The following is an 18419-nucleotide window of genomic DNA, read 5'->3' as shown; positions in this document are numbered from 1 at the left end:
AACACACTTAGACACACACTCATGTAATTTTTCCCCCAGTGGATAATCAGAGAACTCTAGGGCATTAGCAGTTCTCACTAATCATTTAAACCTATCCTCTCATTTTCTATAAGAGAACACTGAAGTAGGGAAAAAAATGCCTACTCAGCACCTAACTAGTTGGTGGCACAACAAAGGAACTGATGTTGATTAGCTCTGTACTCAAATCCATTGTGTATGCATTTAGCAATATTGTTGGTGGTGATTATAGCACACACACTTACACATACACATACATTTCCTATCTGCCAAAATATAAGTACAAGTATATGAAAAAAATGCCTACAAGTAAATTCATCCTGTTGAAGATACTAAATACCTGCCTTGTTAAGTTCCTCTGAGGCTTTTGCTCTATCTACATGTTATGAAATGGTTTCAGATACAAAATTAGCTTGATATCCTAAAAGCAGAATTATTATTTGTCTTAAATATGTACGTCATTTTGCCATTTATAATGGCATATCCCTTGAAGATACTCCAAATATCTTTTGTATTTGGGTACCATATGGTGTGACATGGTACCGTGTTGTGACCATACCCCCCTTCCTCTATGTCTGTGGTAATAAACCTGGGGAAACATTGCTGGGGATTTTACAGGATAGTATTTATTGACTACAGACACACTCCTACACTACTTTCATCCAACAATTTCATCCAGGATTTTGTGCATCACTCAAATGTAACAATTTGTCAGAAATCACCAATGAACTCCATTTTGCCAAACTGAATGGCCAAGCATGAATAAACGGTAGTATTTTGATGAAGCAGATGACATTCCTCTACTCTGAAATATCTTCTTGATTTGATTTCCAAAAAACCATAGTCAAGTTATTTTTATCCTAGCTCAATGGTCAATCTAGTTTCTCCTCTTTGTACTCTCTTAATGCTAGAATTTTTTAGCAATTACTATTTGGTACCTTTTTACTCTTTTTTTTTTTTTTAAAGATTTTATTTATTTATTTGACAGAGAGAGATCACAAGTAGGCAGAGAGGCAGGCAGAGAGAGAGGAGGAAGCAGGCTCCCCGCTGAGCAGAGAGCCCAATGTGGGACTCGATCCCAGGACCCTGAGATCATGACCTGAGCCGAAGGCAGCGGCTTAACCCACTGAGCCACCCAGGCGCCCCCCTTTTTACTCTTTAAAATACTACTTCAAGTATTTCTTCAAGTAATGAGTCCAGGAAATTAAAAGGCTTCCAGAAGTCTCTCTTAAATTTCAGATTCCTATAATGAATTGTTCATTTCATATCTCTACTTGGGTGTGTAAGCATCTCTAATTCAGCACATCCAAAATTGATATTGCTGTTTGTTTCCCTAAAACCTGCTCTACTGACGGTTTTCCCCATCTCAGCTGGTGAAATTCCCTCCCTCTTGCTGCTCAAGTAAAGAACTTTGCAATCACTCTTGACTTATCTTTCCTTCTGTCCAAAGCCTATTGGCTTCATTTTCAAATTATATTTTAAGTCAAAATACTTCTTACCTTCACTGCTACCCCCTGGTTCACCCTACTGTTATCGCTCACTTTGTCTACTGTAAGAGCATCGTAACCATAATTTTAGACTTTATCCTTATTTTTCTATATTCTATATTCAACCTAACAGTATTATCCTCTTAATATGCATAACATATCATGCTATTCCTGTGCTCAAAACCTTCAAAGGTCTTCTACTCTATTCATAATAAATGGCAAAATCTTTACAATGGCTTCCAAGATCCTATATGATCTGAGCCTCCCATTATCTCTTGACTTCATCTCCTTCTTTCTCACCCTGACCCAGGCTCATCACATTCCTTGCTCTTCACATACACCAAGCATGCTCCTGCCCAGAACAACTGCACTGTTTTCTATAGACAGCTATAAACTCTTGTCCCTCCAAAGAAATACCAAAAACAAGCAGAAACTACTGAAACCAACTATGTCAAAACTCTGGAAGACACTAAAAGGTTACAGCAACCAAGTGAATGCTAAATTAAGAAAAAAGCAACTTGAAAGTGTTAGAAAAGCTTTGTGGCTTTTTTATTTGCTTTTGCCCCCACCCACTCCGTGTTTCAATGGCAGTCTTAAAAAGCTAAAGTCCACAGCCTGCATTCTAAGAGTGAGACTGTCATACTTGGTTCTGGGGAGAAAGCAGAGCAGACCTTATTAGAAAAATATCATGTTTCTTTATTTTAACCTTTCTGGGGGCTACCTGAAAGATTAAAACCACATACTTGTTTCCATTTTGCCTAACTTAGAAATTATTCAAGGTGTAAAAGAGATATGCATTGTTCATAATCATTATAAAGTGAATGGAAAACCCGTAGCCACCTGGAGCAAAAGATTATGATTGAAACATGTAATAGACAGCCTAAAGCCTGGGAGAAAAATCTGAAAAGAGAGTTTCTTTGGGAAATTAGGGCATTCACAAGTGCCTGTGTACGACTGGGGAATTTAGAAAACCACACAAAAATCCAAGGCAGGATTGGTGTTCAGGAAAGACCTAAGACCTTAATCTCACATACTTGGCTAATCTCTAGGCTCAACAAAGGCAGGAAGTAAAAGCTAAGGCAGAATTGTACATGGCTTGTTTAAGCCTTGAATGAGTGCCCCAGAAGACAGCCAATTCACAAAGACTGGATGGTATGTCTTATTTGGATTATGTCAAAATTTATTTGAGGTCTCTACCAGTATCTCAAATGTGAATGTATTTGAAAATAAAACCATTACAGATATAATGCATTAAGATGAGGTCTTTAGGGTGACCCATAATTTAATATGACCCATATCCTTATGCAAAGGGAAAACTGGGACAGACAGACAGGGAGAACATATGTGAAAATGAAGGCAACCCAAGGAATGCCAAAGATTCACAGCAAATTATCAGAAACTACACAAGGGAGCATGAACCAGATTTTCTTTCAGACCTCTGAAAAGGAACAATCATGCCAACATCTGGATCTGCCAACACTGCTTCCAGAACTGTGAGACAATAAATTTCTTTTGCTTAAGCCACCTATTTTGCAGCACTTTGCTATAAGACCCCTAACAAACTAATTCACCATGAAAGGTATGCTTTGGGTGTTTTATTTGTTTGTTTGTTTGTTTGTTTTAGGACCTGGCTTTCAAGGAACTCTCTGTCAAAACACAAGCTGAATATAATAAGCTAACAGAGCAGGCAGAATGTCAGTGATCATACATGACAAATAATACAGTCTTTTCATATTTAGAAAAGTCACTAAGCAAACAAACAACTGCAGCCTTCAATAATCAAGACCATCAAACCATAGGGAAGATGTAGAATCTCATTGCTAGAGTTACCATATTAAAATAGTCAAAGCTTTAGTTTTCAACAGCAGCAACAACAACAGAATCACAAAAAAAAAAAAAAAAAAAAAAAACCAAAAAATTAGTAAAGGATAGGACAGAAATGATCCCCTAGGAAGCCAAGACATTAAACTTATTAGAAAAAAATTTTAAATCAACTGCCTTAAATATACTCAAAGAACTAAAGGAAACCATGGACAGAGAACTAAAGAAAACTAGGAAAATGATGAATGAAAAAAATGAGAATATCAATGAAGAGACAGAATTTATACCATTTACTACCTGCATTTATTTATTTATTTACTTATTTATCTGTTGATTATTATCTATTTCCCTCTGCTAGTGCATAATCCATGAGGGCAGGGTCATTCTTTTCTGGTTACTAGCACCTAATTTGTGCCTGAAAGATAGTAAAGAGTCAAGATTTGTTAACTGACAATCAGTGGTCAAATAAATGTGATATACAGAAATATTGATGATTATGTGATGACAGAGAAAACAATTTTGGAGTGGGTAATAGGAAAAAAAAAAAGAGGTAAATTTCTAAAGTGAAAATTCCTACATATGATAACTTAGGGAGGAAAACTTGTAGTGACATAGTTGGATGAATAGTCTATAATCCTGAGAATATATTACGATCAGTTCTATTTGGGCAAAGATCACATAGTAATTGTGATTTATTTTAAGGAACTATTCTCTACAGTTAGAAGGTGCTAATTCAATGAAACTCTCCATTAATATTATCAGTGTCATATTTGCTTAGTCTGAAAGAATGCTTTCACATTCTGATATTTGAATAAAACTAAAATTAGGTTATAAATATTTATATATTTATAATTTCAACAAGGAAGGGTATTTGTTTGCAATATTAATTCTATCTCCCTTCCCCATTCTACAATTTTATTGTCAATCAATGACCAGAAGCTGTACTGATCTTACAAATATAAAAGCATTCCTTACTTTACATTTCTTCTTCAAGGGTAATTCTTGCATGAATATTTTCATATAATCTATAATAGTTACAAAATGGCTTATGAAATGACTGTACTTCATAATAAAATTAAAGTAATAATATTACCTTTGGTGAAACATATAGGCATATACAGTGAAAGTAACAATCTTTCTTGAAGCTATCTTTCTTGAAGCTATTACTCTACAGTAATACAATTTGCCATATATATATATATATTTAAGACATTATATCTACAAAAAACCTACAGCTGACATCATACTTAGTGTTGAGAAACTCTAAGTTTTCCCACAAAGATCAGGTACAAAGCAAAGGTATCATCTCATACTAATCCTTGCTAATGAAATTAGGCAAGAAAAGGAAATAAAAGTTATATAGATTTGGAAGAAAGACATAAAACTGACCTTATTCACAGATGATGTAATCATCCATGCAGAAAACTAAAAAGAATCAACAGCAACCACCACAACAAAAAACTCCTGGAACTAATAAGTAATTATAAGAAACTTACAGGATAAAATGTTAGTATATAGAAATCAATCACTTCACTACATAACAATGAACAAGTGAAATCTGAAATTAAAAAGAGTAGCATTTATATTAGCACTTCAAAAAAGATGTAATTAGGTATATATCTATTATATTTATAAGTTCTATATGAAGAAAACTGTAAAACTCTGAAGAATGAAATCAAAGATCTGTAAAAATGGAGAGATATTCCGTGTTCATAGATAGGAAGGTTTAATATTATCAAGATGCCAGTTCTTCACAAATTTATCTACAGATATGCAATCTCAATGCAATACAATCCCAATGAAAATATGAGCAAGTTATTTTATGGATACTGACAAACCGATTCTAAAATTGACACGAACAGGCAAAAGAACCAGAATGGCTGACACAATATTGAAGGAGAAGAACAAAGTTGGAGGACTGACTCTTCGCAACTTTAAGACTCACTATCAATCTATAGTAATTGCAATAATATGGTATCTGTAAAATAACAGACAAAAAGATCAATGAAATAGTCCCTTCATAACTATAATCAACTAATCTTTGACAAAAAAAGCAAAGGCAACACAATGAAGCAAAGATAGTATCTTCAACAAACCATACCAGAACAAGTAGACATCTACATTCAAACAAAATCACATCTAGATACAAACTTACACCCTTCACAAAAATTAACTCAAAGATGGATAAAAGGCCCAAATGTAAAACACAAAATTATAAAACTCTTAGAAGATAACAAAGGAAAAAAAATCTAGATGCCCTTAGGTGTGTTGATGACTTTTAAGATATAATACGAAGGTAATAATCCATGAAAGAAAGAAACTGATAAGTGGCACTTCATTAAAATGAAAAACAAAAATCAAAAACTTCTGCTCTACAAAAGATAATATCAAGAGAATTAGAAGATAAGCCACAGATGGGGAGAAAATATTTGTAAAAGTCATATGTGAAACAAGGCTCTTACCAAGAGTAAAGAAGAACCTCAAAATTCAACATTAAAAAATAAAAAACAAAACAAAATGAAACAAAACAAACCCTGATTTTAAAAATGGACCAAAACCCTTAACAGACACCTTACCAGATAAAATATATAGATGGCAAATAAGTGCGTGAAAAGATGCTCCATATCATATATCATCAGGGGAATGAAAATTAAATTAACAGTGGTAGGATACCACTACTCAAAGAGCCAAACTCTTTTTTGACAGAGAGAGAGATGGCAAGTAGGAGAGAGACAGGCAGAGAGAGAGGGGGAAGCAGGCTCCCTGCCGAGCTGAGAGCCCAACTCGGGGCTCAATCCCAGCACCCTCGGATCATGACCTGAGCCAAAGGCAGAGGCTTAACCCACTGAGTCACCCAGGTGCCCAAGAGCCAAAATCTTGAACACTGACACCAAATGCTGGGAGGGAAGCAGAACAACTGAACACTCACTTCTTGCTGGAGGGAATGCAAAATGATACAGCCACATTAAGAGACAGTTCATCAGTTTCTTACAAAATAACACAGTCTTACCATACATTCTAACAATTGTGCTTCTTGGTATTTACCCAAAGCAGTTGGAAACACGCCCACACAAAATCCTACACATGGATGTTAATAGCAGCTTTATTCATAATTTCCAAAACTTAGAAGCAGCCAATATGTTCTCCAATAGTTGAATGGATACATAAACTGTGGTATATTCAGACCATGAAATATTAGTCAGCACTGAAAAGAAATGAGCTATCAAGCCATGAAAAGACATGGAGGAAACTTAAATATATATTACTAAGTTGAAGAAGCCAATCTAAAAAGGCTATAAGTATTATGATTCCAGTGATAAGACATTGTAGAGAAGGCAAAACTATGGAGACAATAGAAGATCAGTGGCTGCTTGTGTGTGTGGTAAGGGGATTAACAGGCAGAGCCCAGAGTAGATTAAGGGCAATGAAAATACTCCATATAATATTATTATGATAAACATGTATCGTTATACATTTTTCCAAACCCATTGATTATACGACACCAAAGGTGAAGCCTAAAGTAAACAATGGATTTTGGGTGGCTATTCTGGGTCAATGTAGAGGTAAGCAATACTGATAATTGGAAAGGCTACACATGTATGGAAAAGCTACACATGTACAATACTGATAATGGGAAAGGCTACACATGTGGAAAATCTCTGTACTCCCTCTCAATTTTGCTGTAAACCTAATATTTCTCTAATAAGGTATTTTTTTTTTTAAATTAATTTATAGGAGCGCCTGGGTGGCTCAGTGGGTTATGCCTCTACCTTCAGCTCAGGTCATGATCTCAGGGTCCTGGGATCAAGTCCCACATCGGGCTCTCTGCTCAGCAGGGAGTCTACTTCCCCCTCTCCCTCTGCCTGCCTCTCTGACTACTCATGATCTCTCTCTGTCAAATAAATAAATAAAATCTTTTAAAAATTAAAAAAAATTAATTTATAAAATACACTCAGTCAACAAATATTTTATGAGAGTTGAGATTATTTCATAGGTCTATTTCAAGTGCTGGGTATAAAGAGTGAGTAAGACAGATGAAAGATTAAGGGCACCTTCGGCTGCATGTAACAGAATACCTAGCTTAACAGTGGCTTAAAGATAAGAGGTGATTGTTCTCCCATGAAAGGAAATCCTCAAGGTAAATAATTCCAGGATTGTTTCAACAACTTAAATAAGTCATTACAGACCCAGGTTTGTCCATCTGTCTTCTGTGCTTTTCTTTGTTGTCATTTGCTCCCCGCATTAAGAGGACTGCCATCACTCCAAGTATCCTGTCTTCACAAGTTAATATGACAAACACAAGAAGAGAAGAAGGCAGGGTTTTCTCCTCCTTATGAAATGGGTGACCACATACTCTGCTTTGCCTGGGACAATTACAGTTTATGCCCTCTTTTACTTTAAATTTGTCCTGGATTGGATAATAACTTGGACTGTCACTGTAGTAACATGACTTTATTATTTTTTTTTTAAAGAGAGGAAAATATTTATGAAATGCTTTCTCAGAAAATGTTTTCATGGGTCCCCAAAATGGTAGGATTAGGTCACCTGCTTATCCCCTAACTGCAGGGGAGTTAGGTAAGTGAGCACTTGGCATTTTTAAACTTCATAGAATGAGGAGGCTTCCACTGGTCAAAAAGAACGGTAAAAAAAGGACTACTGGATGAACAGTCAAGAGCATTGGTCAGAAAATGATAAATCTGCATTTTCAGAGGTCACTGGAATTTTCCCAAGCCTTACAGCATGCAGGAATAAATGGAGTCACATTACCGATGCCCTCTCACCGACATCTTCCCATGTGGTTCATGCACAGACTCTGTTCAAGGGTATTGCCTACATTCTCATGAACAAGTCTGCCAAGTATCTTACTATTTCCTAGGAATAGCTTTCTTCATCTGGACTATCTTCTGGATTCAGTAGAACTTCCAGGGCTCTGCCAAGCACCATATTTTCCACTGACGCCAGGATCCCCTACTTTGGATCACTGCCAAGGCAGTGCTCCTGGTGTCAAAGTTATTCAGAGGTCTGGGGCAAAGTAGCAGAGAGTGTTATTCTCCTCATATGCTGAACTCTTGTTAGGACGTTCTAAAGTATTATTACGAGTGTCCTAATTGCTGACAGTTTTTAGTCAAATGGAATTCAAGATAGACACAAGTTGGTTTCAGCAATATTCAGCTTTCTTTTAGTTCTGTGCAGGATTTCCCTTGAATAGAAAACTTGCTTTGGCTAATGAAATTGAAGTAGGGATCATGCGTATCCCTTCCAAGCTAAAAGCATTTAAGCATAGTTTGTGAATGTGCCACTCTCTTGTTGGCAATGTGCATAGAATGTGTTGATATGGATGTGCCAGAAGACAGAAACAGCCTAGAAGGCTGAACAAGTACATTGAGGCCAGCTGCCCTGGAATGTCTCCTAAAGTCAGAGCAGATTTCACATGGGTGAGCAATATTTGTTTGTTGTCTTAGTCTTTGAGAGTTTATTTGTTACCACAGTAGGAGATTTACTTTCTGCATAGTCTGCCTGTTCGCTATGGAAATCATGTATGAATTCAATGAGTTCCAGCCTGGGAAGAGGAAATTTGTCTCTTTCTTCTGACAACTAAGACTTTCTTCCTGGGTCAGACTCATTTTGTCATTCTTCCTTTAGAAGGGCTTCTCTCTCAATGGTGTCCTGAATTCTGAAACAGATTTCTGGAGAGTGATCTGATAGTTCATCTGTATTTCCTGGAAATAGCTGAAGCCACACTTAGATTCCAGTTAGCATTCTCCGGATATATACAGGAAATAACTAATTATGCGTGAAGATGCTTCACAAGCAGAAGAGCCACTGCATGCTTGAGAGGATGAGATTAGGAACAAGGGAAGGGAAACACCATGGGGTTGATGAGACCAATGGTCTCCTAACAGAAGAATGTACAAATTTCACAGGAGAGGGATAAAGAAGGGGAGAAAAGGCAGGGACATCCAGGTGAGGTAAATAGCACTTGGAAAGGATGTAACTCAGAGCAAATATAACATCTAACAAAAGGCCTAGCAGAAGGCTGTCCTAATAAACAATGATTTTTGTTAAGTCATTTGAGATGTATATTATAGAAACTCATTCTGAAGGATCTTACGTAATTAACAGAGTTCCGTAGTTTATAAAGATGAGAAATCCTGATCCAGATTGGGAACCAGGGGTGTGATATGAACTCCATGCCCTATCACAGAGCCAAGCGTTAGATCAGTGTCACTTAAGTCACATGTGCTGACAGAAGAGTATGGGGTTCTCCAGGTGAGAATAGGGGCTGTAGTGAGAAGAGAGAATGGGTGCAGAGTAGGCAGAAATTTAATAGACAATCATTCCCACAATGTTCCTCCTAGAAGGAAACTTTGGGGTGATATAGTTTCATTTATAGGTGAAAAACTTAAGTCCAAGAGAGGGAAAACCCAAATTAAAGTATATTGGAAACTTTATCATTAAATATAATTGGGATGAAAGATTGGTCAGTTAATCAAAAATATCTTGGTAATGAATCACTAAAAATACATAAATATATTAAATGTTTTAACTCAAAATCCATCTAGTCATGTACACACATACACACACACACACACTCACTAGACAATTTTCTAATGCAGGATCAAGATATTTTTTGTGTAGTTGGCTTCCCTGTCATAATCTTGAAAAAAAAAACTGTAATAAAATTCAGTATTGTGGTCATTTTTTTTTTTTAAGATTTTATTTATTTATTTTGACAGAGAGAGAGCACAAGCAGGGGGAGTGGCTGGCAGAGGGGGAGAGAGAAGTAAACTCCCTGATGAGTAAGAAGCTCAATGTGGGACTCAGTCCCAGGACCCTGGGATGATGACTTGAGCTGGAGGCAGATGCTTAACCAACTGAGCCACCCAGGTGCCCCTGTATTGTGATCTTTGGGAAATGAAATAAAATCTTAAAGTTAATTGCACAGTAATTAAGTGTAGTATGTTTCTAGTATTTATAATTTCCCTCCCAAATCCCCCGTATTTAGCCCACAGCTAACAGTGACAAACTTACCAATCTTTCCAAAGAATTAAAATCTGTCTTCTTTGAAACAGCAGCCTCTCTTTTACTCTCTTTGCACTTACTTCACTGGTTTATACAATTTTAATTACATGAAATAATTATGGTAATACATATCTCTGCAATAAACACATTTGGAATCAAAACTAACTAGTTCTTTGTAGCCAAGAATTCAACCAGTGAGACATACTAGAGATCCAACTATTAACTACAAGTGTTCAGGGTACTGGGGGCATGAGACTGCATATCAGGCAAACAGAATGGATATTTTCTTGTTGATTTTCATATTCACTGGCTAGGAAATGATGGGTGGCCAGATAAGTGAAGCCCGGTAGGAAAGCATCTATCCTAGGAGATGGGAGACAGCATGGCTCAAAATCTGGGCCTTTATACACATAAAGCGAATTGTTCTCAGCTCTCCATAGTTATTTAGGTTACAGGTGTCTCTGTTTACATTTCTTTCCACTTGCTCAAGGCCAACAATCTCTAGTTTAAACAACACAAGATGAAAAATAAGATGGTATTTTTCTTCATACACCTATTCTCACCTCTGTGACCTGCCGGCCCTCTCTTTTTCAGTCTGTTCTATTAGTAGAAACAGTATGGTCTGGAAAAGAACTTCCCACTGGCAGGTCTAACACAAACAGAGGCAGCCTTATCTGTGCTTCCTACTTTCTGAGGAGTCAGAGCTGAGACTTCCCTTCTGTATTTAGAACACCCTAACAAGTCATCTAATTGAGCCATGGTGCTGATCCTACCCTGAAAGTCTCTTCAGCCTTGGAAAACAAAGGCAAGAAGACCAAGAAGGCAAGAAGTGCTCCAAAGGCGAGCAAAAGGAAAAGTGTGCAGACCCACTTTAAAATTCCTGGAGCAATCCCGAATGAGATCCTGGGAATTCCTGAACATGGTCTTTCTACTAAATGTCCTAGAATACAAAGTAGAAGAGAAACCATTTTGGACATATCTTTCCCCATCCTGAGAAAATTTTAAATTCCCATAAAAATGCAGTTGTTTGCATATTCAGGTGTTATAGATAGTTTGACATAGAAGAGACAAAAAGACAAATTTAGCTTTTTAAAAATTTACTATATCTCAGATCCTCCAGTAAATGCTAAGGAAGTAGAAGCAAAGATGGCTAATCTCAGGGAACCCATGGGCTGCAGGCACTGCCTCCAAGGTTCAGATTTTAGATCTAAGTGTTACAATGAGCATCGTTATGTCTGGTGCTTGCTGTAAAGGGCATATGTGACACATTTTGGACTTGGAGAGCAATGAGCTTGCTTTTTGCAGGGTACAGTAACACTGAAAAAATTAGGTAGTCTTTTGAAAAGATTAATGATTTGATCTATCGTGAAGAAAAAATTATTTTCCAGATCAGTAGGAAATAGGGAAATGGGAAACCTTAGTGGGTTTTTTTTTTAATATTTTATTTATTTATTTGACAGACAGAGATCACAAGTAGGCAGAGCAGCAGGCAGAGAGAGAGGGGGAAGCAGGCTCCCTGCTGAGCAGAGAGCCCGATGTGGGGCTCGATCCCAGGACCCTGGGATCATGACCTGAGTCGAAGGCAGAGGCTTAACCCACTGAGCCACCCAGGTGCCCCACCTTAGTGGGTTTTAACCAGTGAAAGAATCTGATAAGAATATGAGCCAGGAATCTAGAGTAGGCTAGAGAGGCTCAAGCCACTGACCTGCACCAACATCCTCCTGATCTTTGCTTTGACCTGCATTGTGTCCTGGTCTCTCTTCATCCTTTGTATCTCCATAATTTACAGGCTGGTCTTTCATGGAAAAAATATGGAAATTGATCTAAAATGGTATTTTCTTATTTATATTTTTTTCATCATCACTTATCACCTCTAAATTAAGTAGGCACCTCCATGGGAGCAGGGACCTGGTCTAGACTGTCACTTGCTATATCTCACTGTTTAGGTTGGCCCCTGATGCCCTGCTAGAGTTTATAAACTATTTGTAAAAGATTCAATAAAGAAATTGCCATGACACCAAACAGGCAATCCTCTTATTCCTTTCTTATTACACAGGTGATAGCTCTAAAAAGCAGATGTGTTACTCAGAAATAGCCCTGTGATTTAAGGCAATGCTTTCTTTCCTGTCTGTTTTCTCCCATTCCCCTAACAAAACCTTGTGATATGTGTGGAATGTTCCTGGTACTCAAGGAAGGCTAAAGTAGGACACATCTAAATTGGAGCTAGAAATATTTTAGTTCAGCTCTTCATAGCTTTGATCTCTGGCTTTAGGAAAAATGAATTCATTTCAATCTTGAATTAAAAAAGCATGAAATAACCAAGTTTTTTTTTATGCCAGGTCAAGAGCACTTTTTGTCTCTCCTACATATACTGCAGATTTAATTCAGGAACCAAGCTGTTCTGCAGCCCCATTTGAAAGTATCACCAATAGTCAGAGCCATTTTAGTTAGCTTTGAAAATCCACCCTTCATTACGCTAGCTCCCTAATGTTAATGATGATGGCTGAGATGAAAAGATGCTGGTCCATGATCCCTGTTGACTATAATTAGAGGATGCTTTGGACGCCTATTCTCAGAGAAGCAGAGCACTTTGTAGAGCAAAGAGTTGAAGGCAACATGGGCATTTTTTTTTTTTTCCTCTGAGAATTTGCTGGGGGCTGGAGAGGATGACAGAGAATCCTAGTTAATGGGGCAACAGAAGAGAGAAACATGCCAGGGATCCCTTGGCTCATCAGACAATTCAGAGAAACTAAATATTACAGAAGTGTTTTGGCTCAGGAGCTGGAGGAAAGCTGCCAAGTTGTGGAGACATTCTCCAGATATCCTCTGACTGCTGGGCAGCCATCGAGGCCACAGCTAACCTTTCCCGGGCACAATTCCTATCATCACCCAATTGAAAGGGGGAAGAACAACACACTTGGCTAGCAAACACAGAGGCCCTTTATTCTATAAATGAAGAATAAATATAGATAAAAGATAAAAGAAGATGAGCACTACTTTCACAGAGACCGTGTGCTTACTAGCAATTTGGCCTAAAGCAATTTCTTGTTAATTATTCATGGAGATAGAGAAGAGACCAGCCAAAAATTCAGAACTTTGCTGAACATGTTCAAAATATAAATCTAAAGAAAAGAATCATGTTGATTACTGCTTGGCCTCTTCCTGTTTACATCTGTACATATAGCATTATAAAATACAAAGATACAGGGATATAGCAGTGTTATAAATATTTGGAGGATGTTCCAAGGCACTAGAAATCAATATAGAACATTCATCAGAAAGAAAAAAAAATAGACAGGAGAGGAAAACTTATTTGCCAATACAGAATGTGCTTGATTATCACTTTCATTTGTGATATTTCATAGCTTGGTTCAGAAACCTTAGTGCAAGTGAAAGCATTTCTTTTTTTTACTTCCTCAGGAGTGTGTCACTGCAAATGTACAGCCACAGTCTTGATGTCTCATCTCCTGGGTGAACAATTCCATGCTGTTCTTTGTAATAATGTATATATACAATATTGGTTAGACAGAAGCCACACACACCAGCTACCAAAAAGTCTTCATTTCTATCTGGGTAAGGATGGAGACTTTTGTATAAAGAGCTGCTGCTCCATCACATCGCAATATTCCTATTGTTAACAATATTTCTCTTTCATTTTGTTGTTTGGGATTCTCTCTCTCTCTCTATATATATATATATATATATATATATGTGTGTGTGTGTGTGTGTGTGTGTGTGTGTGTGTGTGTGTAAAATTTCTTTTTACAGATTTAGGATGCTGTTTGTGTCTGATTTAAGAACTCTGTGTATGAAAGAAAGAAAGAAAGAAAGAAAGAAAGAAAGAAAGAAAGAAAACTGTGTATCTGTAAACACATAAATACATAGCAGGAATTGTTTTTCAAAAACTTTTTAAAAACTTCAAGATACATAGTAATTTCCATAAATATCATGAAACTGGAGTTGGTAACCATGGAGTATGGGCATCCATGTCTATGCAGCATCTACAGCTGAGGAAGGAAGGATCTTACTCCTTTCTTGCTTGCTTTGGCTCTCACCCAACTCCTACTCATCACCTCTTCATAAAGTCACCTGAGTGAACTTTCTTTGATCACATCCACTTTTCAGATGCTGCCCAAACTTTCAGAATAAAGAACACATTCCTTAGTATAATTTCAAGACCCTTCATAATCCAACTCAGGCCAATTTTTCTACTATATTTTATGCGAGGACTTGAGGTAGTCTGTGATTCCTCCATCCATTCCAGCATCCAACCACATCCATCCACTTAAAAATCTGCCATATGCAGGCCAAGTTCTAGGTGCTGGGGGTACAATGGAGGGGTTGCATAAGAGATATGTTTCCAGACAGAGACAACTAAAGAAGTACTACAATGGTAGGGGTCATGTAGGATGCTGTAGAAGGAATAGAAAGGGCTTCTAACTCAAACTTAGCTGGGGTGGAATAGTCACTTGTAGCCTCCAAGGAAAATTAATATCTCAGCAGAGACCTAAAGGATAGAAAGGAGCCAATCGGGCCAATGGTGTAGTGACTGGAAATCTGGGGGAGAAAAGAGTTCTCCCAATGCATTGTAAATGGGAACACTTTTAAAGAACTGTAAGAATTTCAGAACCATAATGCAAGATTATTTTGCAGAATGAATTATTTACTGTTAACCCAGGGTGTCCATCACTCTTCTGTTCCTGCCCGTAGGTTGGGAGTACAAGACATTCTTCTCATTGCTTGCTAGATGAACTACAAAGTCATCATTTTACCGTCTCTCAGGAATATTCCCAACCACACCCTCACCACTGGAGAGACACTTCCACAGTCTTTCCTTTGTGCCCTGTGGTATCTATTCCATACTGCGCTTACACAGTATCTCATTTGACCTAGTCATTAGCTATTTTTGACACCTTCTCTCAGCCCTGTATGCTTTGAAGTTAAGAGTTTTGTCCTTATCTTGTTTTTCCAACTTTTGTAACAGAGCAAGACACACAGCGGATACTCAAAATTTTGAGTAAAAAGGAGTGGAGATAGTTAAAATGTTGTCTTTTGTTTCTGAAACCCATCTGCAAGTGCATTGGTCTGTGTTATAAGATAAGCAATCTTCTCAGGACACGTTCTGTGGAATGAAATGAATTCTAAGACTCCCGAGGAACACATGGGTGACTCATGGGATCTTTATCTCCCCCAGATAACACAGAAAGGCAACAGTGACAGAACCACAACCTGGCTTGTTTAAAAAGGTCTCCACAGACCATACAGTTTTCTGGGGAGAATAATTAATTATATTGGACTGGAGACAGAATGGAAAGAAATGCAAATATTTGATCCCCTTTTGAGTAAGAGGATAGAGGCTTTTTTAATGTGCAAAGCCAGCATGTTTTAGGGAATCTTTGGAGACCTGGCCCATCAAAAAAGAAACACAAAGAACAGCAGCAGAGGAGCTCCTTTTCTTTACAATATCTTCTTTTAGAAAAAAGTTTTCTTTTCAGATTAAAGGAAAATATAAATTATAATCAACAACTTTCCTTAGATCAGAAGGATGCTAATAAAAACCCTCTCTTCCTTCTTCCTCTTAAAGAATCATGAAGCAGCAAGGAAGGCAAGGAAAAGAAAGAGGGCAGTGATTTAGGAAGGCTCAAGAAAGAGAAAGAGAAAGTGAGAAAAAGAGAAAGAGAGCAAGAAGAGACCCATGAAGACAAAATGGTGTTAGTGCCCAAGAGAAGTGGTATGTTTTGCCATTGTGGGCACTGGAAGAAACCCCACAAGGTAAAGAGGGAAAGGATCCCTGTAGTTATCCTGCCATGGAATGGATACATTGCAAAGGGAAAATATTCTCTCAGAAAATGCAGTTCACTTAAGTACACTTGGATTGTGTTATTATTTTACTTATTAATGGTAATGTTCTTCTCTCGGAACGCTCTGTGCCATAATGAAAAAAATATGCTAATTATTATAAAAATACATGATCTCTTCAAAAGAGGAATATCAACAAAAGAACAGACCAGATATATGGCTTAATTTGCATTTCATGGCTACATGTTTGAAATTATACTGCATAATTTTTAAATTATGTGGAAAAACACCAAACCCTCAAAGAGACACATGATTTAGCCATCCTTCCTGGCACAAACCACTCTCTTAGCATGTTTTACAACTGAAAAAAGCCATACCTTCTACAGTTGCTCGCTTGGGCTGAATGGTAATGGCTCCTTCTGCAATATCTTCATGCTGATGCAGTGGGTTGATTTTGGATCCCCAGCTGTCTGATCCTACCCAAAGAAAATGGCCCACTTGGTCAGCTCTCTTGGCTGCTGCAAGGATCTGCCTGTGAAAAAGAACACGAGACATTATATTAATGATAAGGAGCAGCTGCTAAACATATATGTATTAGTAATGAAGCAGAAGAAAAGCAAGCTACCAGTTCTCAAAAAGTAAGTAGTCAATGGCAAAAAAAAAAAAAAAAAAATAGTATGCCTTAGGATTTATATCTTACTTATATAAAGAAATCTTCAAAACCACTAAGAAAAATAATCAAAGCAGCTTGAGGAAAATACACAAGAAACATTGAAAGTCAAAAGGAAAAAAGGAGAAATATAAATAACCAGTAAGCTGGAGATAAATATTCATATAGATTAGAAAGGAGGAAAATATGAATTAAGGAAAGAAAATCACATTTGGTTCTCGTGTTGGCCAAAAGATTTGTTTTGGTTTGGTTTGGATTGAGAGTTTGGGCATGGGGCTGGAGAAATGAGTGCTTGCATTCATTGCTGGTGGTGTGTATAATTTCTGGAAAGCAACAGGCCAATCTAAATTAAGGGTCTTAAATTATTAAAATAAACATGTATATTATACTTGAAAATTTTACAGCCCATATTTATAAATAAATATAGTACACAAATAAAAAGGGCAACAAGGCGAATAAAACAAAAGGAAACTAATCATTCATAGTAATGTTATTAAAAATTTTTTTTGAAAGAAGAAGTAGATAAGAGGTAATTGTAGATCAGAAGAAGCTACAACTAAAGCTCCTTTGGTGGGCTGTACCACAGGAGTAGCGGTTTCTTTGTTTCTCAAGACTTGGAGATACTAAGTACCACAAAAGTACATGGCCAAATAAAAGAGAATCAGTTGAAAGGTTGTATATAAAATAGCAAGTGCTCGCTTCGGCAGCACATATACTAAAATAGCAAAACCTTAGTTTCTTTCTTTTTCTTCCAGGCAGAAAATGGAATGTTAATTTAGTAATAAAATTTTAAGGAATAGGTTCTGATATTGTAAACATCAAAATACCAGAAGGTTGTGAGTTAGAGATGGTGAGCTGAAGGTGAAGGGAAGGAAGGTAAGTTAAATTTAGCACTAAGTACTGAAATGGTAAGATCCTCTACGAAATCTACACTTCTGCTGACAGAATGTTGGAAACTAAGGGAGTGTCACCGGAGGTAGAAAATAATTTCTCTGGAAAAATCTGTACCCCCCCTAGAAAAAGAATTCTATATAACTGACATAGAAAGACCCTCTAATGGATGGCAACTTGGATGTCTGACCAGTCCGCCAAAGGTCTGAAGTCTGAAGGGACAGGACTCTGCTGTTTGCATCAAAGTATTTCCAGTCATATTTTAATTTTTTAATATGTGCATGTATAATTTTAATAAAAATCAATGTAATCAATTATTTGTACCCTTGACCTAGAGATATGATTTCTACTAATCTGTCCAAAGGAAATGATCAAATACTCTCCAGAAACATATGTTCATTACTGCAGACAGCCTCAGTGCAAAGCAGCAGGGAACTGTCTAAATAAATGACAGGGAGGATAGACTGGGAAACAATTAGAATATACTGAGTAAGATTTCCACAGCACTTGTTAAAAAGAAAAATCAATTTAAAAAATTGCAAGAGATTATCCAACTCATATATAAGAAAAAAGCTGCCTAGATGTTGCTTGTATGTGTGTATATACACACAGGAGTATAAAGCCATCTGAGAGCACAGAAAAATAACGATAATACACAATGTATTGTTAGCCTAATATTTCACCTGGATGTCACTGCTGAGATTGAAGAA

The 18419-nt window shown here is 37.1% G+C and overlaps 1 protein-coding gene across 2 annotated transcripts in view; it reads right to left on the bottom strand.

Annotated features, from left to right (window-relative positions):
- Window positions 1-18419, bottom strand: part of GRM7 (glutamate metabotropic receptor 7) — an 891796-nt gene that overhangs the window by 440127 nt on the left and 433250 nt on the right. For both annotated transcript variants that reach the window (XM_059161568.1, XM_059161569.1), the window contains exon 4: window positions 16526-16680. In XM_059161568.1, the coding sequence (XP_059017551.1) occupies window positions 16526-16680 (155 nt within the window). The remainder of the gene's footprint in view (window positions 1-16525; window positions 16681-18419) is intronic.

This window comes from Mustela lutreola, chromosome 2, assembly GCF_030435805.1.
Source record: "Mustela lutreola isolate mMusLut2 chromosome 2, mMusLut2.pri, whole genome shotgun sequence".
NCBI classification, from domain to species: Eukaryota; Metazoa; Chordata; class Mammalia; order Carnivora; family Mustelidae; genus Mustela; species Mustela lutreola.
This window is presented reverse-complemented; position numbering and strand designations above follow the sequence as displayed.